General features: G+C 40.2%; 2 protein-coding genes across 3 annotated transcripts in view; both read right to left on the bottom strand.

The window, feature by feature from the left end:
• The window catches only part of LOC137644844 (uncharacterized), an 84,689-nt gene extending 70,405 nt beyond the window's left edge, over nucleotides 1-14,284 (bottom strand). For both annotated transcript variants that reach the window (XM_068377734.1, XM_068377735.1), the window contains exon 1: nucleotides 14,141-14,284. The gene's annotated coding sequence lies outside the window, so the exon portion shown is untranslated. The remainder of the gene's footprint in view (nucleotides 1-14,140) is intronic.
• The window catches only part of LOC137645118 (serine/arginine repetitive matrix protein 1-like), a 50,825-nt gene extending 24,018 nt beyond the window's left edge, over nucleotides 1-26,807 (bottom strand). The window contains exons 1-3 of the mRNA XM_068377954.1: nucleotides 26,226-26,807; nucleotides 24,720-25,422; nucleotides 15,689-15,771 (exon numbers count right to left, since the gene is read on the bottom strand). Coding sequence (XP_068234055.1) covers nucleotides 15,689-15,771; nucleotides 24,720-25,422; nucleotides 26,226-26,807 — 1,368 coding nt within the window. The remainder of the gene's footprint in view (nucleotides 1-15,688; nucleotides 15,772-24,719; nucleotides 25,423-26,225) is intronic.
• Nucleotides 26,808-27,650: the final 843 nt, after the last annotated feature.

The raw sequence follows: 27,650 nt of genomic DNA, 5'->3' as shown, positions 1-27,650 counted from the left end.
GGTTGCTTTCCGCAAAAGAAATTGTTTGCTCCCGAGAAATGTTGTGTTGCAGACAAATACACACTGCAGTGCTCCATTTTTCTCGATTTGACATGCTTTTGTGTTTTGTGGGAGATGGCTCCAAAATGTGCTACCCATATGGTACTGAAAAAAAAAATGTACCACTACTTGTAACATAACTTGACTCATTGCATGGAAAACATTATATATATATATATATATATATATATATATATATATATATATATATATATTTATGTATATATGTATATATGTATATATATATGTATATATGTATATATATATATGTATATATGTGTGTGTATATATATATATATATATATATATATATATATATATATATATATATATATATATATACGTATATGTGTGTGAGTAATATATATACCATTGTATAAAAATATGTAATTTGAATGTTACATAGGAATTGATGATAAAAAGTATAGTCCTGTAATGTAATAAAATAAGGGATCTCGCCATCTTCCACCAGCATACCACTGATAGGAGAAGACAGGTATCTCGATTCTAGCCGTTCTCTTCCTTTTTAGTTTCTCTTCCATTATCTGCGCAACACCTTTTAAGTGTTCCTCGATGACTTTCAACTTTTGAGTTATATAATCGTTTCACCAACTTATAACCAGACTATTTTAAAACATCTATATATTCTTTTACCTACAGTAACCTTATTAGCACTTATATGTATCACTATGTTCCTCACCTTTTCACCTGTTTTTTTCACGATAAATATATTATGCCATTCGTTTCAGCAGCTTGAACGTTTCTTCTTATATTTTCATTCAACATCTACACCCTAATTATCTTTTACACTGTTCTTCCTTTATTAATCTTGTTGTCTCTTGATTTCCAGATTACAATATTAACACATGGCTTCTCTCGTATACTGATATACTTAAATAATTTTTGGTCTTGTATATCACATTTATACATAATGTTAAAATGGAAATTTAAGCAATTTTAAGAAAGTTTTGTTAAAGAATACGAACATTCCAATCGTTGCTCTAAAAGATCCATTTAGGAAACTAACAAAATGTCGATTGCAATTTGTGGACAATAAATGGAGTAAGAAATCATAAGAAAGGATTCAAGAGGAAGGCATTGGGAGGAAAAGAAATAAATGAAGAGGAAGAGATAAATGTTTCCGGCAATTAGAAATAAATATGTAATATACTCTAACACTGAGTAAGGGATTACAGAAGATCACCAACTTGAAAACATTCGTCTTACAAACATTAGGAGATACAAAAACAAATCCAACTAGAAAAAAAAAAAAAGCAAAGATAAGATACAGAAATATCGAGATAAAACAACATTATATCATTTACTACATTAAGTAAAATGACATTTGTAATAACCAGCTATTTATTTCATATGAAACCCAACTATTTATTGACTTTTTCAGCTGGAATTCATAAGCATGGGGTGAGATTTGGCATAACTTAGGCCAAAATGTAAAAAAAAATCCACTTACAAACAGCTTCTTAGAACCAATTAAGTTTGTAAGCTGAAGACTTTCTGTATACGCCAAGAGAGTACCGAGAAGAGTAGACGAAAGAATATGACAAATGGGGAAAGAAGAGAGGATGGGGCTGGATTTAGAGCCTGTCTTTAAATTGGATTTCACGTTTGAGAATTCAGCTGTGGAGGCGCCAGTTCTATCGCGGGAGGTGAAAGCGGTTGGCTGTCATTGGGGAATTCATTTACTCGAAAATAACGTCGGTAGGGAAATACTTCAATTTATACTACTTTACGACCATCAGCGCTGGATGGGAGGCGAGCGCTAAAAGAAAGATAGGGCGAGATTGTACTGAGATCGTGATCTGTGCTACATGTTATTTATTTTTAAGGAATTAGTTATAATTTCGTCAATGCCAGAGAATTTTAACCGTATCACATTTTTTAGTTTTTGCAAGTTACTCTGCAGTTGAAAAGAAATATATCAGTCATTTCTGAGTTTACTTTGCAATAAAGAAAATGTATTAGAGTCATAACTGAATTTACTCTGCAATGAAAAATAGATGTATCAGTCATTTCTGAATTTACCCTGCAATGAAAAAGAAATCGATCAGAATCATTTTTTTAGTTTACTCTGCAATGAAAAAGAAATATATCAGAGTAAATTCTGAGTTTACGCTGCAATGAAAAAGAAATGTATCTGGGTCATTTCTAAGTTTACTCTGCAATAAAAAAAGAAATGTATCAGAGTCATTTATGATTTTACTCTGCAATGAAAAAGAAATATATCAGAGTCATTTATGTATTTATGACGAATGTTCCACATTAACCAGAGAATTGCGAGTCAATAGGAGTATAGTCGACGTACTCAACTGATTGCACTGATTTTATTCTTCAGATACCAGTGTCTGTTAATTCTTTAAAGCAAAAACTGCTGAAGCCAGAATGCCAACTATTCTTCAACCCTTTCATATCATGCCAGAGCAGAGTGTGACTTGAAAGAGTTCTTCCGTCATGAGGCACATTCACAACCTGATCCCTCAGTATTGGTAGAAAGCTCCACATCTTTCATAAATTCCACCTCACTACCATTTTTGAGAACCAAGTTACAACCCCTGATGCAGAGCCAGACACCTACACCATCATCTTTGATTGTGCAGCATTGGTGAACAGTCTGCCCCCACAGAGTTCTAAGATGTTCAAAGAGTGTATGCAATGCTCAATGTCCTTTCTACAATATGAGCATACTATACGAAGTAAACGAGAGTACAATCATTGTGTTTAATGTCTACCAGGCATCTAGACTGAAAGCTGAAACAAGATTAAAGCGAGGACCCAAGGTGATATGGGAGGGCAAAATTCCTTCAAACTTGGGAAATTTCTTGAGAGAAAATTATCACTACGCCTAGCTTTTCCAATTTCTCCCTGATAAAATTGCATGTTGGCCACTCCAGAGTGGTCATTGTGATCAAGAAAGAAGATGCTGTCAGTAACCGCACTATTGCAGAGAGCGTTGTCAACAGCTGACCAAATGTGGATGCAAGTTGGAGTACTGGGGTCAATGCAAATGCTACTGCTTTGGCCTAGCTTGCAACGGCACTGAGCAGCTGTCATCCAGACAGCAAGACAATGTATGGTAAACAAATATTAGCCAACAGTTTTCATGTACACCCAATGATATATTGGACTGATGGTGCCTGTGCTATGGGCATTGTGAGACTGAAATCATGGTACAAGGAAGTTAGTGAGTGAATAGGTACAGAATTCCAAATTCAGATTATGCAGAGTGAAAAATGCATGCTTTAACACCAAATTCATTCAAATAGAATAAGATTTTGCAATTTTATTGTGAAATGCAATATTCCTGTATATTCAATGGCAATCATCTTGTAAAATGGCTGACATCGTGGATTTTTACATGTTGACGGCTTTATCAAAAGAGCAATGTTATGCCAATTTTGGAGCTTGTTTCTGGAAATTAAAGATTGTTACAGCTATCTGGTCTTCTGAAATACTGAGATTAATTAACGGACTTGGTCTACTGTTATGACTGTTATCAAGTTGTAGATGATAGACAGTTGTAGATATATCACAGAATTTGAGATTAAAATCTATGTTCATCAACTATAATAAGAGAAAGAAGCTAAAATTGAGTATCCAAAGGAAGGGTGCTAGAATGTGATATATGTAATGGGTCTGGTCTTTACAGTAGAATCATAGGAAGAAGTCTTAGAAATGTTAAAAGATGGAGATTTTAAAAGGGCATATTTAAAATATTAGGGAAGAGTAACCACAGCCTTTATGAAGGGTTAAGAGATTGCAGGAATACTGATAATTACTAACATCGCAGTAACAAATAGAAAAGACGTAGGGGTGTGAGGTATGGGTTTGTCCAGTGTAGAAGATTGGGCACATTAAAATTACACTTGCAATATGGGTAAGTACTAATTGGAGAGATGAGTGTAATGCATGTGTATTTCCTTCACGTTCATACACTGTAATGCTATTACTCTTGGTGGTGGGAGGCTTTGTCACGTTCCGGCAGGTCACGGGGCAGGTGTCCTACCACGGTCACACCAGCTTTGGTCGGTGTTGAATGGTTGAACGCTTTCATCGCACCCCTAAAGCAGCTTTGATGTTCCACTGCAATGACTCAACTGGTTTATTCAGCTTCCCTAGTTCCTGGGATAAAGGGCAACTCCTAATGACGCCCTGAATGTTTCTCCAGCTGAAATGGTGTATGGGAACTCGTTAGTCATCCCTGCTGAATTTTTCCCGTTTGCTATCTCTACTGACATCTCAAGCGTCTACGTCACGGTGTGGGGAAATTTACTCCCTGCCGCCAGAGTTACAAGCCCCCAGCGAAGCAATACAACTCTGAAGATTTAAACACGCCTTCCTGTGCACCGTCACTGGTAAACCACCACTGACACCCACTTACACAGTCCCTTTCCTTGTTATCCGTTGCAAACCGATGGCTTTCTTAATTAACATTCGTGTAAAAGAAAACTGGGTCGCCATTGATTACCTAAAACCTACGTGTCTCAGGCAAAATGACCTGCCTACAGTTCACCTCTCTAGGGCAGAGCGCCCTATTTCACATGGAGGTCTTTTTTAAGGGGGAAGCCATGTAATGCACGCCCATACACTGTAATGCTATTGCTCTTTCTCTCTCTCTCTCTCTCTCTCTCTCTCTCTCTCTCTCTCTCTCTCTCTCTCTCTCTCCCGCACTGATAATAGAAAAAACTGTTTTTGCTTGCCATTGCATGCTTCACATTGTTATTTTTTTTCCCCATTGCTATCCTAAACCGTTTGTATGTAAGCTTGTTATGTAGTTTGAATAAAATCAGTTATGTCCAGCTCGTCTCTCCGTTCAGACCATTATCCGACTGCCACATTTGCCAATGGTATACGAAGGTTTCATTAAAGATCATTAAGCCCTTGTCTATCAGAACTAAATTAGGTACCCGATAGTTAGCTGAATGTATTGGCGTGCAGCCTGGACGGAGAGAGGCATAGGACCTATAGTCAATTCTTTTTAAGGAGGCAGATTTGCACCGACTCGCAGGGGTGCCCTTTTAGCCCGGAAAAGTATCCTGATCGTTGATTGGTTGGACAAGATGACTCCAACCAATCAGCTAACAGGAAACTTTTCCGAGCTAAAAGGGCACCGCTGCGAGTCAGTGCAAATGCGCCTCATTATAAAAAAAATTGAGTATAGGAACTCGCTTTTGAGATATATTGATTGACAATTGGGAAGGGTAAGTCGTGTAACTATCCGAAAAGAAACATATATGTATCCTCTCTCTTTCTCAGTGTGTGTGTATATATATATATATATATATATATATATATATATATATATATATATATATATGTATATATATATATATATAAAATGATAATAATTTTTTATTTACACAGGTGATTTGCCACACAATAGGTAATCTTTTTCAAAGCATGAAACCTTATAGACGTTATAAATGGATTGAACGTAGTATCCGATGCTCTAGAACAATATTATCCAGTCAAATGTTCTGTACGTGGAAATCATGGTGCATTGGCTTACTATACCTGGAAACTAGTACTGTATATTGATTGCTTTAATAAAGATGCCATTTAATTCGTTGTGCGTGTTATTTGCAAAAGCCATTCACCCAAAGTTTACAGGTTATCCAATGAGAATCTCCCCTATATAATAAAGAGGAAGGCTCTGAATACATACATAGGTATATAAATAATGTATACTGGTGTACCCGATTAACAAAAATGAGATCAAAATATTTAGATAGATATGCACTCTTGCATACACATTCAACTCTTCCCACCCCCTCCCCCTTTCCACAATTTGTGGGATAGTGTGGTTTTGGTGTAACCCCTCTCACCAAGGAATGACTACTTTCTCTCCCCCTTGAGCGTGACAGGAAATAATATATATATATATTTATATATATATATATATATATATATATATATATATATATATATATGAGAGAGAGAGAGAGAGAGAGAGAGAGAGAGAGAGAGAGAGAGAGAGAGAGAGAGAGAGAGACTTGTTCTTTATTATATAAGGGAGATATTTCTTTCCGGTCACGCCCCTCTCCAAGTCACTCGGGATTAGAGGGAGTAGCCATACCCTGGTGAGAGGGGATGCGTTTGTGTTCATATCCATCTTAATAGTTAGCCGTCCTGTTGACGGGTCACGTACACTAGTTAGAGAATATTCACAGAATTCCAAAGGTAGTATTACGATCCATGAGCAAGAGACCAAGGCCCCAAGCTAAATGCAAGAACGTTCATGCAAGAGTATACCTAGTAATCATTTATTTTCGTATAGAAATCCTTCCTTTTCGTCTGCGTTGTTCGTTAAGGTTTGTTATGTTTATTTTTTTTTGTGTGTGTGTTATTTCCAAGTCGTTGGAAATAACTGTTCTTAAAATATTTTATATTGTTCATTACTTCTTTTGTAGTTTATTTCCTTATTTCCTTTCCTCACTGGGCTGTTTTCCATGTTGGAGCCCTTAGGCTTATAGCATCTTGCTTTTCCAACTAGGGTTGTAGCTGAGCAAGTAGTAGTAATAATAATAATAATAATAATAATAATAATAATAATAATAATAGTAATGATAATGATATAAAAATGTGACGCATGGTATATTTTCATACAAGTATTTTGACCTTGAACTTGTGTTTATTGCGTTTTTGATGAAGCTGTCATGATTGGATGTAGTTAGTTAGTTTTGTTTGCCAGACAGGCAGCAAGTGTTCAGTTGATTACGGTTTAGATGCGAGAGCCAACATATGCCAGATTCGGAATAGAACAGACGAAATGCGTTTCATTTAAGGGAAGCACTTCATCCATTTAAAAAATAAAAAAGTAAAAAATACCCTTTATAAGTTCTTAGAAATCAAGTATGGTGAAAAGTGTTTAGGAGGACAATTATTTAAAGTTAAAACTCGCCAAATTACGTCATCTATTCCCATAGTTTTAAAATTTCCTGACTGTGTCAAATATTGAAGAAACTTAAAGTATATTGGACCCAATTTTGATTTTCTCCCACAGCTAAACTAATCTCCATTAGAAGGGAAGCAGAATAATATTTTTGCTGTGCAGTTATGCAATATTATTTTTCTCAGGCTCTCGTCGACTTTCAGTAGTCATGTGAACTTGATTTTTAGCAGCTATGCCAGACAGCCACGTGAACCTTAATTTCCCAAAGAATACTTGATTGTATGAATGACTACATGTTTGTTCGTCTCTCCAAAGTTTTATGATTTTCTTCGAATTATACAAGTGCAAATATCGAGTGATATTCGATTGAATTCTTACCATATGGTGAAATCAATCTTGTACTTAAAACTACTGCGTATTTATCCAGTTCATCCAAATGAGCACAAATTTTAAACCAATTGTAATTCGAACGAAGTAGCACAGATGGTTTAAAAGAAAAGTCAAACTGTTCTTAACGAGGCAAAAATCTAAGAAAAATCATGGACATTGATGGCAGCATATTCTGTGGATTGCCAGTGGCGCAGCTACTCTGCCTTACTCTCGTCAAGGTTTTTTATTATTATTATGCAAGCATTACTTAGGAAAGGGTCTTTTACTTATATAAATATGGCTTGTGTGACGTCGCAGATTTAATGTTTTTCCTTTCCAATGTAAGTTGAAAACTTTATATCTGTCATCGCAAGTGTTTTTATAATTCCCTCTTTTGGTCTGATTTTAAGTGTGTGTGTCTGTGTGTTTTACCCAACACCTGGCCTAATTCATATATATAGGTGAAGGATTCAATATTGTATTCCGAGGAGACATTGTAGCAAAACTCTCTTGCGTACTAATTAATGTTCTGTTATTCATTGTTATATGAGTAGTCTCCGTTATATATTCGTCAGTGTTTTGCAAATTTACAAATAGAATTTGGACCTCTTATCTTCCTCAGTTTCTTGATTCTTTCAAACTACCAAATTTTTCAGAAACAAATATGTGAAATACATTCATATATTCTATACAGATTTCTTAACTTTTAACTATTTATTCAGAGGATACAAACTGTGGCTTTTTTGTCATTATAAGTGCCTGAAATATAATACTGTATGATAGCATAAGTATTGATGACTGAAAAGGTACTGCATACATAATAAATCTAATTAATAAAGATTCTAAAGCAATCCTTCTCTCAATATTACATACTGCATAGATAAGGATTATTAGTCCTTCTTTAATTTAGAATTTATTCTGTATAAAATACCTGTTTAAGATATGAAATCTTATTATATCATATTAAGTTTGAAACACAGATAATGAATCAAGAGGCGAGGCATTGAAAGTAGATTGTATTCTAGGAAGAAATATAGCATGAAAGGAAGATGTCCTGTGTTAACAGTCCTCGGTAACATGGCTGCCATTTGTACCTTGCTAATAAAAATTTTGGTGAATGTACATAAGAAAAATTATGAAAGCATAATGGACTCAAGTATCTAATGCTGAAGCCTTTAATGAATGTATGAATACAATCGTGTATACTGTATATATATACATATATAAATATAAAAGCATATTTATATATTCATAAATATACAGTATATATGTGTTTAAATATACATTCATAAATGTATGTATATTTATAATATAGTACAACAACAACAAATGCAGCAATTTCTAGTCAACTGCTGGACAAATGCCTCAGACATATCTTTATTCATGTCTGGGGTTTGGTCAGTTTCATCACCACGCTGACCAGTACGGATAGATGATAGTGGGAGATTTTTGTCTGATCATTCACAGCAAACCAGCCTAGTATGGGTGGCTTTGCTGATTATGGCGATACCCAAACCCTTTCACATCCTAAAAAACTAATCAGCAGTTAACCCTCTTTTGCACACTGTGCAATGATGGGTATTTTGTTTGAACCCTTACACAAGGAGGATATTGTGGTCCTCATTTCCCACGCCTCTTCCATTTCATCTTTAGAGTATTCTTCTTTCCTACTACCTATTAATATTCTTGAATAATACACCATTTTATTCAACCTATCCTCCTTTTTGCCCTTTACTTTCGCTTATGTTTGTGCCACTTTCTTATATCGCCATATTTCTTACTATTTTGATTTTCTATATGCCATTTAGATTTGATCATTTTCGTTTAATTTTGATTTAACTAGATGGCTTGACAAATCCGAAACGTTCTTCCAATTTTGATGCATAACCCTTTCTGCATTCGTCGTTTCACCGTTGACTAACCTCTTCTCTCGTCTTATATCAAATCAGGATAATTAATTCTTTTCATTCTTCCGTTATCACATTGTTTTCCATGATTTCCAATAGCCTCACAAATTGACTCATTCTCATGTTCACTTACAACTTTCATCTATTTCTGCTACTTTTAAATAGTATCATAAGCCTGCGGAATTATTTTACTATCCCCAAATCAGTGCTGTTTCGCCTACACTCAATTTATCATCCATTTTCCTATCCCCAGATCAACCATCCTTTCTCTTACCTCTTGCATCCCTCCATTCATTGTGAAATAAAGCAGCAAAATATTCATTACAAATATAAGTCTTGGATGCATTTTTGGTAGGTCCATGTACAGCCTTTCCCTTTTAAAATTCACGTATAATTGTTTTATTAGATATATTTAATCATCATAGTTTCTTTCTTGACTAAAATACTTGTTATTCCCCCATAAACCACTTTGCCACCTGCGTCACTTAATCAAATTCCAACCATATATTTTTTTATGGTTTACATATAAATATTATGTGTCTGTAATTCTTCTGTCTCGTATTTCATATTGAAATAACTATAATCATCTCGCTTATTTCTTCGAAACCTTTAAATTCACGAAGGCCAAAAAAACCCGCATATATATATATATATATATATATATATATATATATATATATATGTATATATATATGTGTATATATATATATATATATATATATATATTATATATATATGTGTGTGTGTGTGTATGTATGGATATATGTGTGTGGATTAATCGAAATTTAGCCCTGATTCATAATTAAAATCTCTACGTGTTGACTGATGTCATCTATATCGTGGTTTCTAGGTCAAACCAGTATAGCCCAGATGAGGGTCGTGCGTGAATGGCTGAAAATGCTATCGTTACTGAATACAATAGACCCAAATATAGTAGTATTAATCTTTTCCTTCAGAATGTTTTTTCGAGGGTTAAAAGAGATTTAAGATATTAGAAGAAATTTATCCTGAAATACTATACATATCCATATTAAAAAATAATTTCTTTCCCTAAAATCTCATATATAGTGACGGAGTGAGACTGGTAGATAAAGCTCTTTCGATAGTTAATCAATACCTGGCTAAGGTCAGAGATCGAGAGAGGGTAGTTAATTATGCTTGGTACACTAATTGCATGATATAATATAATATATAATAATGGGAAAGGTGCTATGTTTTGGTGTAAAAAGGTTTAGAGATTTGGAAAGATTTTTATTAAAGAGCCTTGATTGTCAAACTATATGATTTCCAAAGGGTAATTTTCATGGTAATTGTTAAATGAAAAATCCTGAGTAGATGGAATAGTTGAGCTGGTGAGTTTAATGTTATCAAGACAAGTGACCTTGATATGAAAAATTTAAGTATATTGCGGTTTGATGTTTAATTTTCATGGTAATTGTTAAAGGAAAAATCCTGAGTAGATGGAATAGTTGAGCTGGTGAGTTTAATGTTATCAACACAAGTAACCTTATTTGAGAATATTGCGATTTGATATATGATATAATTCTTAAGTTAAAGACACCGAATAGGAATACAAGGACAAAGTTTTTTCTTCAGAACCAACGAAAAAGGTTGCCCTGGCCTTATCTGCTTTTTAAGAGCTCTTTTACGAGCCACTTTAAAATTAACCCATTCCATGAGGGTTACGGACGCTTTCAAAGATCAAAACACACATATGTACTCAATGAACTAGGAAAGGAAATATCCTCAGATATGAATCGGTATGTCGTGATTATTACATTTCTCGATTAAAATTTCAAAGCTGAAAAATTTAAGTTTTAACTTCAATAATAATCAAATAAATTTAATCTGGTTTTCATTATAGCTCTCTTATTACCTTTTCAATATATATATGTATATATATTGTATATACTGTTTATAAACAAATTATATATATATATATATATATATATATATATATATATATAAATTATGTACATATACACATACATACATGTAGGCTGTGTATATATGTATATGTATATGTATATGTATATGTATAAATATATATATATATATATATATATATATATATATATATATATAATGTGTGTGTGTTTGTGAATATCTGTATATTTTATTCACTATCAAATGCTTAGTTTCATGTTTTTTTATACTGCGTGTGTATGTATCATTATGTAACTCTAAATCTTAATGTAACGGGATTATTTTCTCTTACAATCCAGGGTAATAGTTAGTAGCTTAACATCTGTTACCCTCATCATTATATATGTACATTCGGAATAGCATTAAAAGTGTGTATCCCTAATGAGGAGTAGAATTAATGTTAGGGTATGAATTGGAGGTTATTAGTTTATAAACTGCGTAGTTTTACACACACACACACACACACACACACACATATATATATATATATATATATATATATATATATATATATACAGTATATAATGTACATATATATATATATATATATATATATACAGTATATATATATTTATATACATATGTATAATATATATATATATATATATAGTATATATAATATTTATATACACACATTTATATATATATATATATACAGTATATATATATATATATATATATATATATATATATATATATAATCATCATTAGCCGTTACTAGTCTACTGCAGAACTAAAGACGAAGATATGTGTCCTTCCACCCGCTGTATATACAGTATATATATATATATATATATATATATATATATATATATATATATATATATATATATATATATATATATATAGTTCGGCGTTTTATTTTATTTAAGTCAACTATATAACAATAGTCATTTATAACACGCATTACTATTACTATTTGTTCACCTATATATCGATTGTTTATGTTTTCCAGGAGCTGTATTCCGTTATTTTTTCAAAATGTTTTAGATTTAAGTCACATTTATGCAAGAGAAAAATACACTTAAGAACTAAAGTAACAAAAAGAAATCGTCTTTTGGTTCTGATGTAAAGTTGGCCTGGATTTTTATCTCTTTTTCCAGGGTTAATAGAATACTTCTTTTTCCAGAATAATTTCTGACGTAATAGACGAACGATACGTTCCAGAAGGCAGCCTTCAAGTATACAAATTCGGTCATCTAAGCGGATGGCAAGCACTCAATGTTGCATTATTAATCCCGATAAAAACTGCACAAAAAACTACCATCTTATACGGAGACAAGGGTGTAAAAGACGACCCCTAATATCAAACAAGCAAAACGAGATTGCTTCTTTTGGGGTAGGGCGTACTTAACTGCGCATTGTGAAGTTTACTCCAATACCTGCAGGACATGACCTTGAAAAACATATCTCGAAACCGTTGCCATATAAGGATCTAACAATTTATCTATTATTTTCTAAGTGTTCATGTATATTAGTTGTATATATGGTTATCGGATTAAAAGAAAAGTATTCTACAGATCATGAAAATAAATGTAGACAAATAAATTGTTGAAAAATACAGCTTAAAATCACAATGTAAAAGTGGCAATTTATTACGCTGGCTTTATCAGCATCTGCTATTCATGGAATGTTTTTGTATATCGATGATGAAAAGAACACGTAATATGATGTAAAAATAAAAAGCTTTGTTTATTATAGCTTGTGGATGACGCAATCATCCATCTGCTCACATCTGAAGGAGAGTTTTCAAGTAGGGAAAATTCGAATTGTTTAACCAATCGCTCAGATTCCTCGTTCATATCAGCATCACCATCATTTTGAAACATTTATGATTGATACTTATTGCATCTCTTAAGCATGTGAGATTATAAAACTGGAACATTGTAAAACAAAAAAGCAAAATAAACTTTATTGTTGCGGGAAAAGGAAAACGATCCAAGGTGAAACGCCACAAATGGCAATGAAAATACGATTGGCGCGTGGGAGTATTCGACAACCAACTTTACCGAGTTGCAGCTTGAGTTGGGCGCATTCTACTAGTGTACGCAACTCCCGTTATGACCACCAAATAAAAACGGCAAAGAAGGGGCGGGATGCAGTGTCAGCTGTTGCCATTTCTATAGAAATTCCTTTTGTAAAAATTAAATAGAAAACACGCAGAATGCATTATTTTTCCTGGTACTTTTCAAGTTAAAGACTATAAATGAATAATCGTCGGGGTCTTATTTTTAAAATGGTTAAACGGAATCAGCCGTCCGTTTAGGTTGCATAATAAAAAAAAATACAATTTTCTTAAATTGTCTTTTTGTAATGAGAAAATGAGAGAAATCCCCCAAGGCTGAAAAATGAGACGGAGCAGGAGAGGAGTCCCCTGAGCTACAGAGGACATCCTTTGTTTTGAGTTCCACTTACTCACGTACAAGTTCCCTTCTACTTTTCTCCGTATGGAACGAACAGTGATGGCTATATCATATCCACCAATTCCTCCTTTCAGAATGCAAGTGGCATAGAGATGAATATATTATGTAATTGACTTGTGTACGCTGTAGAAAATAAGACCTACTGAATAATGCTAAAACTTGATCTGTACAGTCATATGGATGTGTAATGTTATAAATCGAAGATCTTATTCAGCTAAACGCAAGATTGTTTTCTTATAATATCCACCAGCGATACGAAATATTCATAATTACGCAGTCAGTCCCTTGGTTTCCCCTGCGTCCCAAAAACCACGAAATTAATGTATATTTCTTTTGCGACACACAAAGAATCACCATAGTGTGGTCTTATGTATCTACAACCTATTATAGTATGGAGTTTTATAAAAAATACATCACGAACACCTAAGATCAATATCTTAATTACACTTAACGTTTCATTTATGGTTGCACTTCGTACACTTTATTCTTCCCCTCCGAAACAAACTTCGACACAGCATTGAAATTTCGCTCATCAACATTTCAGTAAAGGTACATCTTTGAACACTCACCGTTTGAGGAACACAAAGCTTCAGATAACTTTTTGATATGTTGTCTTCCCGCGAACTTCACTCCTTTTCGTTCGTCGTAGGGAATCGAATGTGGAACGGGTCACAACAATCACTTTCACTGAGAACAGAGCATAATGAATCATTTGGTACTACAGTCAATGTGTTATGCACACTCCAGGGCTTTGACAGCGTTACGCTTCTTCGCGGGCACATAACAGCTGATTTGAAGGCCCTTTAGTAAGCGTAACATCACCTGCAGTGTAGAGACAAAGCAAAACATTCTGGGGTTAATCGTTTTATGTTTTGCAGATAACTAAAAGAAACTGTAAAATAGTTAATATTTTAATGAATAGCAGTTTTATTATTTTCATGATATAAACCTTGGAAGTTTTGAATACTTAGTTTTGTTGATATATATCTACAGTAGATGTTCTTGCATTAAAAATATAGGGTAAAAAATTTACGCGACCATGAGGATCTCGTGATTCACTTGGGCTACATACAAAACCTGTTACAAAGATTAGTATTTTTTCACATTAATTATTTTAGGTATTTAATTTATAAATATACTTTTATCGCCGAAGATGAGGATTGTTCTTTCTAAGTGTCATATGGTAGCATACAACGATGTATTATGCATTTTTTTTCAAACCATAAAACTTGTTTATACTTTTATTTCAAACGTCACTTACACAGACTTTCTAAAACGCTTAATGGCTATTTATCGCTTGCTTTATACAATTATCATGTTAAGCTTTCTCCATTTATTATGTTTTCCCAAGAATTTTATTTCACACCTTTTATTTAATAGTTCCAGAGGCAGTGGTAATGGTACCTACCACAAAATTTTGAAATCTCTCTCTCTCTCTCTCTCTCTCTCTCTCTCTCTCTCTCTCTCTCTCTCTCTCTCTCTCTCTCTCTCAACGATAATATGAAATTACCCAACTGGCCAGGTTTTTTCTTCTCCCATTGTATTCAGTTTCCTTTAGGGCGTGACCTGACCGTGGCTCTGGAATGATGTTTGCCAACCCGATTGATATGGGGTCACATCTGAAAGCCAGCCAAGGGTCAGTGCAGTGTAATATTTACATGTTTGGATCGATTAATCCTTTTTGAGAAAATCAACTATCACCTGACCAGACACCTTATGGGTTCAGTTTTGTGGTACTAATCCTGTTGGGGCATTCACGTCCCCAAGTGTATCCTGTGTATAAGCTAACTGACCTCCAGAAAAGAACGATTTTCTTTTCATGGATCAGTAGTTTAGACACCAGAAGGTTGGGTATCATAAAGTATAGGAACACATAGGGTTTATCAATGTGTGAAAAATGGAATACTGATTTAGGCCAATGTTACTGTTATGGGAATCCCATGTAATAAAGGATCTTGTTTTTTCTATAAGGATTATGATGAACACATAAAATGAAATTTTAGGAGATTCTCATTTTGGATATTTGAAAAAATACATATGCACTAGTGTGATTTTTACTTGAACGGCGAGTAACATTTTTCCAGGAATTGCTGATTTTTAATCAATATGCGACTTACCATGGAATAGGAAGTATCTCGGCGGGTACAACAGGTCGTTGTCCTTAGACGCGTACTTCCAGTTCCAGTTTCGTGTTCATCGACTAACAATGGCAACAGAGAAATAAAAAGGGGAAGTAGGTAATTAGGAGGAGGTCGGCAAAAGTCACGTCATGTCACAGGTAATCTGGCACAGGAAAAATAACAATGAACTATGCAGGTACTACTTTGTGGTAGTCTCTCTCTCTCTCTCTCTCTCTCTCTCTCTCTCTCTCTCTCTCTCTCTCTCTCTCTCTCCGCTGCTAGGAAAGCTTAACCTCATTCTTTCTTTCCCTCCAAAATTTTATGGTTATGTTATGGCTGCAGGATCCTCAGAATTTTGACTCTCTCTCTCTCTCTCTCTCTCTCTCTCTCTCTCTCTCTCTCTCTCTCTCTCTCTCTCTCAATATCTTGAACATTACCCTTAGTGTTTGAACCAAGTTCCTTTTATCATTATAGAATTGGCCCCCTAGCAATTTAAAACGAACCTCTTGGCACGTAACTGGGTTTTCTGAACCTGAACTCAAGCATAGTCTCTGATTGCATGAGTCTCTGTCCCTTAAGTCTAATCTATTGGCTCTGGAAAGCTTTGACCCCCTGTTGAATGTAAACCTTGCTACTCTCCCTATTACAGTTTTTCTATTTCAAATTCTAAATCAAATCTAGCCTTTTAAATGTTTTGCCTCTTAAGAATTTAAACGTAATCTCTATTTCTTAATATTTTTTATCGCTACAAAATTTAACCCAATCTCTCTGGTTATGAGAGCGTTGACTACTCAAGATTATAAACTGTATCTCTAGGTGTCTAATATACTTTAATGTGGGGATAACAAGAAAAGCATGCAAATAATGACACAGGCATAAGATTTGGTACACTTGTTCTCCAAGTCATACTAATAAAATCTGGCCGATTGGCCAATTGAAAATCAAAGATTGCTGCCAAATTAGCCGCACAAAGTTGACGTTTTCTTAGAAGTATGCTTAGTTTTCCGACTTGCATGATCTGTTTTTACGACTACTGAAGTGGATTTTAAGGTTTTTTAAAGCACACTTTCACATTTCCCCCAAGAATTTACTTTTTTATGAAATAAACTGATACATATGTTTCAAGATTTTACTGTTCATAAAGCACACAGACATATTTTTATCACTAATTTTCTCATTGCTGATCCGTGGTAAACTGTTTTTGATTGCTGTCTTAACTAGATGAGGGTAGCACACAGAAGAACTATCTTCAAAATTTTCAAGTGAATGAAGTTGATGAAGTTCTTGAAGGAGGGATTGTCTGGCACTACCTAGGCACATTGGTGAGATGACTGTTGTGAAACTAAACATGGGGTTCAGTGAAAGCTGAGTAGGAAAGGTACGTTGACATTATACTGTAACAGCTATCTAGTATCCCAAGTGCTGCCTAGGTAACCCCAAATCAGTTAGGCTGCCGCACCTGAATAGATAGGACCTACCAGCGTGGAAGAATCGAGCCTATCACAACAAGGTTTTAGTATTCTGGATGGTGTACAGATTACACAAGACTTATGACACTGGATGAATGATTGGACTTGGTGTAGGACACGGTACAAGAACCCAGTTTTATCTAATACTTGAGAATGTTGAGATGGATGTGTGGGGGTGACAAGAAGAAATAAGATACGGAATGAGGTAATTAGGGGTACCACAGGAGTTAGAGAACTATCAAATAAGATCCAAGAAAATAGACAGAGGTGGTATGGTCATGTCATGAGAAGAGATGAAAAGTATATTGTGGGGAGAGTGATGGAAATGGAGGTACAGGGAAGGAGTAGGAGAGGGAGACCAAAGCGAAGGTGGATGGACTGTATCAAGGATGACCTTTGATCAAAAGGATTAACCGGTGATGAAGTGTGGGACAGAGGTAGATGGAGAACGCTGGCCAGAGACATCGACCCCACATAAAAGCGGGAAAAGATGCAGACAAAGAAGAAGAAGAAGAAGTTTAAGAAGCTAAGCTACATGAATGTTTCTTTTGCAAGACCTAAGTGGGCATGGAGGATTAGAGAAACAATGACAGTGCATGTGAATAAGAGAATAAACGAATGTGGAGAAACACTCATTAATAAGAAACTCCTTAGTAAACTAAGTACAGGAGATGTCGTAGCACAAGATCTGAAATATCACACTGCCTGCTTTGTGGCATTGTATAACAGAGCATGAGCCTACACAAAGTGCAGGAGCAAAAGAAAGTATAGGAGCACTGTAAGGAAGCATATCCAGTTGTTTTCTCCGAACTAGTCACTACATTAGTGTGATGAAAAATGCCAGTGATGGTAGAAATCCACTCATTTCTAAGCTTGCTGACAACCATGCTTTATAAGCAGAGATTGGAACCGCTTGGCATTGATTCACCTGATGTTCATTCAATTCACTTAAGAACCTGTTGTTTTTTTGCATTCCCAAGCTGCAAGCTCGTCATAAAGTTCGAGATGTTCTGCTGGATTTTGAAAATGATGTAGGCTCATTTGTCTCACAAGCATCTAAGTACAGGGAAGTGATCTATCTAACAAAAACTGCTGTGATGATAAAATAAGACATGCTCCATCATAAGTCAAATTTCACCACATTATTTCATAACACAGACCTACAACGGACTGCACCATCATCTTTCATGCAATTCATATGTATCTAGCATGGAGCATCAAAATCTGACTTTTCTAAATCACAGCTCCTACAGTACAACTTCTTTGCAAAATATAAGAAAGGTGTGGATGTCCACCGTCATTACAAGGACCTTTACACACCCTTTATAGTTTATAGTGGCGTGCATGTGTTTGCCAAGACGAGGAAGCAACAAATAATTCAAATGCGCCATGAGAATGGGCTCAGCATATTATACAACAGGATCCTAGAAATATCAGCACACCTAGGTGCAGTTGTTGCACAGTATTTTAAAGATACTGTGTGGAGAAAGCAGTAGTTCACAACTGCAGCAGTGGACAACAGGTGATCTAGTTTTTGATGTATGCAAGAAATCGAGTCTAAAATTCGAGACGAGGTTGAAAAGGGGACAGAAACCCAGAAGAAGAGGGACAGGAACAGGTAAGACACTAGGTAATTGGCAAAGTTTCCTTCGTTAGGCAAGCAGCAAGGCTAAACTGTTTTACTTCCTTGTGGAGATGTGTGAAGCAGAGATGAGCACAGTCATTGTCACAAAAGGAGAAAAGGCCATTAGTAACAAAGTGAAATCTCTATCCAGAGTCTGCATGTTACCATGAGGAAGCGGACACTTGACTATTTGTATACACCATAAATGCAATGACTTATGGGAGAAGTCTATTATCATTAAGGCTAATAACATGGACATGCTTGTCAACTTTACAAGAAATAGGTCTTGAGTAAATGTGGATTGCCTTTGACCTAGGAGCCAAAATTCGATGGATTCCATCCCATAAGTAAATATCTGTAATAGGACTTGGGAAAGCTGGAGGGATCTCGTATTTCTATGTGTTCATTGTATGAGACGTTGTATCCGCCTCCCATGGAAAATGGAAGATATCTATATGGAAGACTTGGAATGTCTTTGATGATGTTTCTGAAACTTTCACTAATCTCGGCCAGAATTTAACACTGATTAGGTATATTGACCTTCAGAGGCTGAAAAGATTCTCTGCTCTCATGTATCACAGATCAAGGTCAGCTGCTAGAGTGATTGATGTAACGATAGATCTCTTTGCTTGCAAGCAGAGGCCATACAACTTCGATTCCACCATAACAGGCAGCCCTCAGAGAACACACTAAGTATGTAAGTTATCATGCTGGGATCATCTGTGGTCAGGCAACCATCTCCAATCCAGACAGTAGCAATCTTTTGCTGCCGCTAGGCTGTAATGGGTTAATGGGGATGGACACAAAAAGGACACATGGCTGATATATTAAACAGCACTACCCCCTATTGCAGCGATCTGTATTGGCAAAGTGTTCCTATAAAAAAAAAAAAACTGCAAAGGAAGGTGCAAGTGCTTCCAATCAGTGCTCCCCTGCATATCACTCTGTAGCTACGTACGTGAGCTTGATTAGCATTAAGGAATCTATATCTAGATCATGCAAATCACACAACTACAAATACTTCTAAGGCAACCATCAACCTTAGGCAACTAATTTGGTAACCATCTTGAAACATCGCTAATATCCTCAATTTTCAATCAGCTGAATTTGATTAGTATGACTAGAAGAACAAGTGTGTCAAATTTTATGCTTGTATCATCATTTTCATGATTCCTCTCAAAAAATGCTATTATCTCGTGTACTAGTATTTTCAGCCACCTTCAGAATTTGTATCTAGTTTCTTTGATCTGATAATATTTAGCCACTACCGTTTTTAAACCAAAGATTCGGAATCTTAACAGTGCATTTCATACATAATACAAATATGACAAATTCGTAGATAATTTGTATTTTTCCTAACTATACAAACCTTAGCTATTTAATAGGGGTTATTACTTTCGGCATAGCTGAAATGACGAGCCATTAGAATTTTAACGAGGGTTTACTACCCCATTGCTAGTTAGCGGGGGTTAGGGAGGGTAGCTTGCTACCCCCCCCCCTCACACACACCTGTGCTTGAGCTCACTTTGCTTGGAGGTAGGACTTCAAGGGGGATAGGGCTGGCGGGCAAGTTTGATTAAATAGCTAAGGTTTGTATAGTTAGGAAAATACAAATTATCTACGAATTTGTCATTTTTTCCCGTAACTGACATACAAACCACGCTATTTAATATGGATGACTCACCCATTAGGAAGGGTGGAAAGTCCCGGCCAGTACTGGCTTTTGGCTTTGCCCGGGGACTCATTATTTGAGTGTGTCAGCACTCAACAATAAGGAGTCCCTGCACCTCGCTAGAACCTTGCTACGCAAGGACTGCGGCCTACACAAGCTGTGTGTGAAGGTATAATAAAGTGTGACTCGTCCTAGGAAGTTGACCTGTAGTCCTTTAGATGGAACCTTTAGGCGAGGACTCTCCCAATACCACCTCGTCAGGGTATGGGGACGTGATAGTATTAGCTTAATACTAGGAACACAAGGAAACATGGTTTATCTGCAGTGGTTTGAGGTCAGCTGTGCAGAGAACCCAGGATGCTGCTTTCCCCCAAGAGAGGGGAAGATGAAGAAAAGAATAATGGCCAGACAAACCTTTTCATTCATGCAGAATAAGACTGGGTAACAATGCCCTCAACCTTCTGCTACTTGTCCACTAAGGAGCCTGAGGCTCTAAACCAGGTGTTGTGCAGCCACCACAGGGCCGATAGAGAATGTATCGAGCCTCCTGTGGGTCACGTCTTGCAGGTAGTGGGCTGTGAAGGTCGTCTGACACTTCCACACCCCAGCCTGAAGAACCTGCGTCACTGAGAAATTCTTCTGTAAGGCCAGGGGCATAGCTACGCCCCTGACATCATGTGCTCTAGGGTGTCGTGACGGAGGAGGGTCTGGATTCAGGGCCAGATGGATCACCCTTCGAATCCATGCCGAGATGATGTTCTTGGTGACCCTCCTCTTAGTCCTCCCAGTGCTAACAAACAATGCCTGCACCTGGGGACGGACTGCAGCTGTTCTTTTGAGATATAACCTCAGACTCCTTACTGGACACAGCAGGAGATGGTCTGGGTCATATGTTACAGAACGAAGGCTTGAAATCTGGAAGGAGTCGAACCGAGGGTCCGGCACCCCCGGATTCTGAGTCTTAGCAATAAACTTAGGGACGAATTTGAACGTTACCTGCCCCCATCCCCTTGAATGGGCGATGTCATATGAGAGACCATGAAGTTCACTGACTCGCTTGGCCGATGCCAAAGCTAGTAGGAACAACGTCCGAAGCCTGGCGTAATGGTTCGTAGGGAGGTCTCTTTAGAGACCTGAGAACTCGAACCACGTTCCATGGAGGAGGTCTCACTTCCGACTGAGGGCAGGTAAGTTCATAACTTCGTATGAGTAGGGAAAGTTCCAGCGAGGAAGAAATGTCCATTCCTTTGAGCCTGAAGGCTAGACTTAAGACTGAGCGATAGCCTTTCGCCGCCGAGACTGAAAGCCGCATTTCTTCCCGCAAATACACGAAGAACTCCGCTATTGCTAGAATAGTGGCATCGAGTGGAGAGATACCCCTTCCATGACACCAACCATAGAAGACTTTCCACTTTGCCTGGTAGACAGATGCGGATGATTATCGCAGATGTGCAGACATCCTAATCGCAACTTGCTGCGAAAATCCTCTCTCAGCGAGGAGATGCTGGATAGTCTCCAGGCGTGAAGTCGTAGCGAAGCTACAGCTTTGTTGAAGATGTTGGCATGAGGTTGTCTGAGTAGCTCATGTCGTGGAGGGAGTTCTCTCGGAAGTTCCGTAAGGAGCTGCAGAAGGTCCGGAAACCATTCCGCGTGATGTCATAACGGAGCTATGAGGGTCATTGAAAGATTGACCGATATTCTGGTCTTGTTTAGCACCCTCCTCATCAGACAGAATGGGGGAAAGGCGTAAAAGTCGATGTTGTCCCACCGTTGTTGGAAGAGCGCCTTGGGATCTGTGACTGGGGAGCAGTATAGTGGAAGCTTGAAGTTCAACGCTGTCGCGAACAGATCCACAGTCAGGGAACCCCACAAAGTCAGGACTTTGTTGGCTACTAGATGATCCAAAGACCACTCGGTACTCACTATCTGAGACGCTCTGCTCAGATTGTCGGCGAGCACATTCTTCTTGCCTAGAATGAAACGTGCCGATAGTGGGATCGAGTGGACTTCAGTCCATCTCAGTATCTCTACTGCAAGATGGGATAGCTGCCTCGAAAAGGTACCTCCTTGCTTGCTGATGTAAGCCACTACTGTGGTGTTGTCACTCATCACCACCACAGAGTGACCCGCCAGGTATTGTTGGAACTGCTGAAGGGCCAAGAAAACGGCCTTCATCTCTAAAAGATTTATATGGAGGCACTTTTCTGATTCTGACCACAGGCCTGAGGTCCTGTGGTGTAGAACGTGGGCTCCCCACCCTTTCTTTGAGGCGTCCGAAAACAGCATCAAATCCGGGGGGAGGATGAGAAGACCCACTCCTCTTCGTAGGTTCTCGTCTGTCACCCACCACTGGAGGTCCGTCCGTTCTGCAGGTCCCATAGGGATCATGATGTCTGGGGAATCGCAAACTTGATTCCACCGGGACTTGAGTCGCCACTGGAGAGATCTCATTCTGAGGCGACCGTTGGGAACTTGATGAGCCAAAGATGAGAGGTGACCGAGGAGACGTAACCACGATTGGGCTGGAAGCTCTTCTCGTTTGAGAAAAGGGCTTGCGCCTCAGCCTTGCTATCCTGTCGTCTGATGGGAAGGCTTTGTGGATATTGGTGTCTATAATCATGCCTAGGTATACCAGTCTTTGAGTGGGAAGCAGAGAGGACTTCTCGAGATTTACCATGATCCCCAGATCCTGGCAAAGTCCTAGAAGTTTGTCTCGGTGTTGATGACTCCGAGTCTGCTAGGATCAGCCAGTCATCCAGATAACGGAGGAGACGGATGCCAATCCTGTGTGCCCACGACGATATTAGGGTGAACACTCTGGTGAAAACCTGTGGTGCTGTGGAGAGACTGAAACACAGCACCTTGAAACTGGTATTCCTTGTTGTCTAGGCTGAATCTAAAGTACTTCCTTGAAGACGGATGGATTGGGATCTGGAAGTACGCGTCCTTCAGATCCAGTGTACACATGAAGTCTTGAGGTCTCACTTCAAGTCTGACCGTGTCTGCGGTCTCCATGCTGAACGGAGTTTGCTTGACAAACTTGTTCAGAGCCGAGAGGTCGATGACTGGTCTCCAGCCTCCAGACACCTTCTTTACAAGAAAGAGTCGACTGAAGAAGCCTGGGGATCCGTCGAGGACCTGGAGAGCGCCCTTCTTCAACAAGGTCTGGACTTCTGCCCGAAGGGCCTACCCCCTTGCTGATCTCATGGCAAGGGAGCTCAACGACACTGGATTCGTCGTCAGGGGAGGTAAAGATGTTGTGAATGGGACGCGATATCCCTGACTGATTACGGAAATCGTCCAGGAATCGGCCCCGAATTGCTGCCACCTGTCTGCGCAACTTTGAAGGCATCCCCTCACTGGTGGACATGCTGGGGGACTGCCAATCCTAGCGTTTGCGGCCTCGGCTGGTCCCTCTAGGATTCTTCCCTCTCCTGGAGGGCTTCTTGCCTTTCCTGTCCTTGACAGGAAAGGGCTTAGACACCACTCTCTTCGCTGCCGTTGTCGGTTTCGTGGTCTTCGTAGGACGGGACTGCTGGGGTACTGGAGGCTTATAGGGCTTTGATGTCGAAGCCCTATATAGGAGAGAGTCTTGTGGGACTTCCTCCACCTCTCAGCGGCCTGCTCCACGTCCTTAGGCTCAAACAGGTTCGTTCCCAGCACGGAAGAATGTCTGAGCCTGCTTATCTCGGTGCTAGGGACCTTCTGGTGGAACCTCTCAGACACCGCATCCCGACGTTTCAGGATGGTGTTTGCCCACAAGTTCGAGACTTGGTGGGCCAGAAACTCGATCGTGTGAGTGCCTGAGAGTAGAAAGGTCTCCATAGCTTTCCTGGTACGTTCTTTGGAGAAATCCTCCGAACGTATCAGGATACCTAAGGTCTCTAACCAGATATCCAGCCATGAAGTGGCGTGCATGGCACACTTCGCAACCTTCTCCTGATTAAGGATCTCAGTTGCCGAGAATGAGACCTGCCGGTTGGAGAGCCTCTCAAGAGACTCCCCTGGTAAGCTCTTCCAAAGAATGGTGAAGGGGAAGAGCTAAACAAGGCTCCTCTACGATCTTAAAGTCCCTCCTCTGCTGCACACGAGGAGGTGGGAGAAGCTTGTTGCCGGCACTGGATCGGCTGGAGGAGGCTAGCTAAGAGAGATGGACTGCGATCTTGTCCCTGGAACTCTTAACCCCCTGAATCCAGGGCAAAGCTGCACTGGCCTTAGAGGGGTTTTGAGTCCCAAAAACTCGGTCCAAGACCGTGTCTTTGCCCTCTCGAGGAGGAATCTCTGGGTCAGCAAACCCATTGAGAGTCCTCATAAGGGTCAGAACCTGTTCTGACTCCTGCCAGAAGGCATGTTCTGACTCCTGCAGCTCTCCTCTGGAAGGACTAGCAGCGAAGTCTCCTGTCCCCAAAGGCTCTTCTTGGGGAGACTCGCGGACGTTCTCTGAGTGACTGGCTGGCTCCATTTTAAGTCTTGACGAGTACTTCGGTACGGTTTTGGAGTCTTTCGACTTCCTCCTGGGAGGGATGCAGGACTCCAACAACGACGGAGGTAGGCTCTTCTCCGCTCCTACCCAAGAAGACTTTCCAGCGCAAGGTGGGGTTTCCCTCATTGGTGCGATGGGGGAACGTCCCACCTCACGTGACTCCCCTGAAGACGGGTAATTCTCGTCCGAAGGGGAGGGAGAAAAAGTCCTGGGGGGGGGGGGCTGCCTCGAAGGCATACAAGGAGACAGCTTAGTCCTCGGAGAAGTCACCGTGTCAGAAACTCCTCTTTTTCTACTCAGGGGAGTAGACGCAGCCAAGGATTTGTGGACCAAATCAGAGAGAACAGGCTTGACAGCCTGCGTGACCGCTCTGATAAGTGCCTCAAACCAAGGCTGCTGGCTGATGGCTGCGCTATCAGACACTCCCTCTGGAGGGACAGGGATCGACCGATCCCTGGGAGGAGTTTCCGTTGGGGGTTTCGCCTGCAAAGAAAAAGAAGATAAAGAAGAAATGTCCCTGGACCTTTCTGGAACCTCCCCCCCTACCGGCGAGCACGCTGTTCTGCGCTTGCGGGGGGGGGGGGATACGGCAATGGCGACCGTGCCGTGCGTTGTCCTGCAGCCTCGCGCGTGGAAGGATATTGGCGATCGCGCTGGGGAGCTCGTTGGCGCTCGCGCAATGGGGAATACCCGGGGTCGCGCGCAGGAGACTGATGGCGCGAGTGCGTGTGTGCGGGAGACTGCCGATGCGCGCGCACGCAAGGGCGATTGCGAGTGCGCGCGCGAGCGAGCGATGGCGTGTAGGAGAGTGCGCAGGAAGCTGTTTGCACGCTCGCGAGGGTGAATGTTCGCGCGCGCAGGCGCGCAGGATCAGGATGAAGAGCCCGTGCGGGAGAGAGATCGTGCATCCCAGGAGGTATCGTCGGGCGCGCGCGCAGGGGAGATATCCCTTGCCCGCGGGCCCGCAGCTGGAACCTGCGCTCGTTGGCGCGCCTCCTGTAGGTGCACATCAGGCTGGCGATGCCTTGCTGCTGTGGGAGATGTGCGTGGGCGCGCATCCTCGTGGGCGCGTGTAGGTAACTGAGCGCGAAATTGCTGGCGAGGGATGGTGCGCAGGTAAAGACCGACGGCGCGTTGACGAGCGTTGGTGAGTGCTGGCGAGTAGGGGAAGTCCTAGACTCCTCTACCGCACCCAGATCCGAAGATCGTGGGCACGCAGGAGATCGTTGGCGCCGAGAGCGCTGGTGCGCAGGTGAGCGCTAGTGCGCAGGCGAGCGCTGGCGCACAGGAGAGTGTTGGCGCGTTGGGGAATGCTGGTGCGCATGGCGCGGAGTGGCGCGCTGGCAAGCAGGTGAGCGCTGGCGCGCAGGTGAACACTGGCGCGTAGGTGAGCACTGGCGCATAGGTGAGCACTGGCGCGCTTTATCAGGAACCTCGGCAGCAGGTGAGCGCTGGCGCGCTAACTCAGGAACGGCAGCAGCAGGTGAGCGCTGACGCTCTATCTCTGAAACCTCAGTGAGGTCAGGAGAACGTTGGCGCGCATGCTTGGCATGGCGCGTAAGGGACGTATGCGCTAATTTGCGCGTACGCCTTTGTTGCCCCGAAAGGACTGGTGCCTGTTTTTTGAAAACAGGTTTGATTGGCGCATAAAGCACATCAGCAGCCAGGAACGGCGACGGCAGGTCAGCAGGTCTGACGGGTGGAAGGTCGGCATGCCCTTTGTCAGGACGACCTTCCACTGAAGGGGATCGTGAACGATCCGTAGAGAGGTCCAGAGTAGTAGCAGGAACAGTCGGAGATCGATAAGGAGGCTCCTCTGCGGCGGACTGCAATGGTGATGGTGAACCGAAGAGGCGCCTCCTCACCATGTTATAAGGTGAAGGAAGGCCTCTCCGGCGAAGAGGAAGGCAAGCCTTCCGACGAATACACCCTTTGGGGGCCGTTGGGTCAGCAAGCTGACCTTCAGCAGTCCTTCGAAGAGGAGTCTCTGTGAGTGAACTCCCCCGGGGGGAGAATCACCGGCAGGAGAGACTGTTGTACTTAGTTTCTCCCTCGTAGGTTCTGCAGGACTGGGAGAAACTAAGCCTTCAGCTACTGCGGGTTGAGAGGTTGCAGAGGTATTAGGAGATACCGTATTGGATAAGCCCTCTGGGGGCCGTTGGGTCAGCAAGCTGACCTTCAGCAGTCCTCCGAAGAGGAGTCTCTGTGAGTGAGCTTCCCCGAGGGGGAGAATCACCGGCAGGAGAGACTGTTGGACTTAGTTTCTCCCTCGTAGGTTGTGCAGGACCGGGCGAAACTAAGCCTTCAGCTACTGCGGGTTGAGAGGTTGCAGAGGTATTAGGAGATACCGCATTGGATACCTCTGACACCACAACGTCGACAATAGACAGAGGATCAACCTCTGCCAAAGTTGGCGATTGCTTGACAGCGGCACCCATCCGGATGATGTCAATCAATGCTTCCTTGGAGGGCGAACCCTCGAGCCCCAAGGAAGACCGAAGCTGGAATAAATCAGTTACATTAACATTTAAATCCTCCCCCGGGGGAAGAGGTGGAGCTGCCTCGCTAGGGGAGGCAACACCATCTCTCGAACCCCGAGATCGGGAAACAGAACTACGGTCTACGCTACCACTCGACCGTCTCTCGAAAGAAACTGATCGAGTGGGAGCTTCGGAGGACGTTTGGGCAGCGGAAGAAGAGTCCCTGGGATT

This window comes from Palaemon carinicauda, chromosome 8 (assembly GCF_036898095.1).
Source record: "Palaemon carinicauda isolate YSFRI2023 chromosome 8, ASM3689809v2, whole genome shotgun sequence".
NCBI lineage: Eukaryota > Metazoa > Arthropoda > Malacostraca > Decapoda > Palaemonidae > Palaemon > Palaemon carinicauda.
This window is presented reverse-complemented; position numbering and strand designations above follow the sequence as displayed.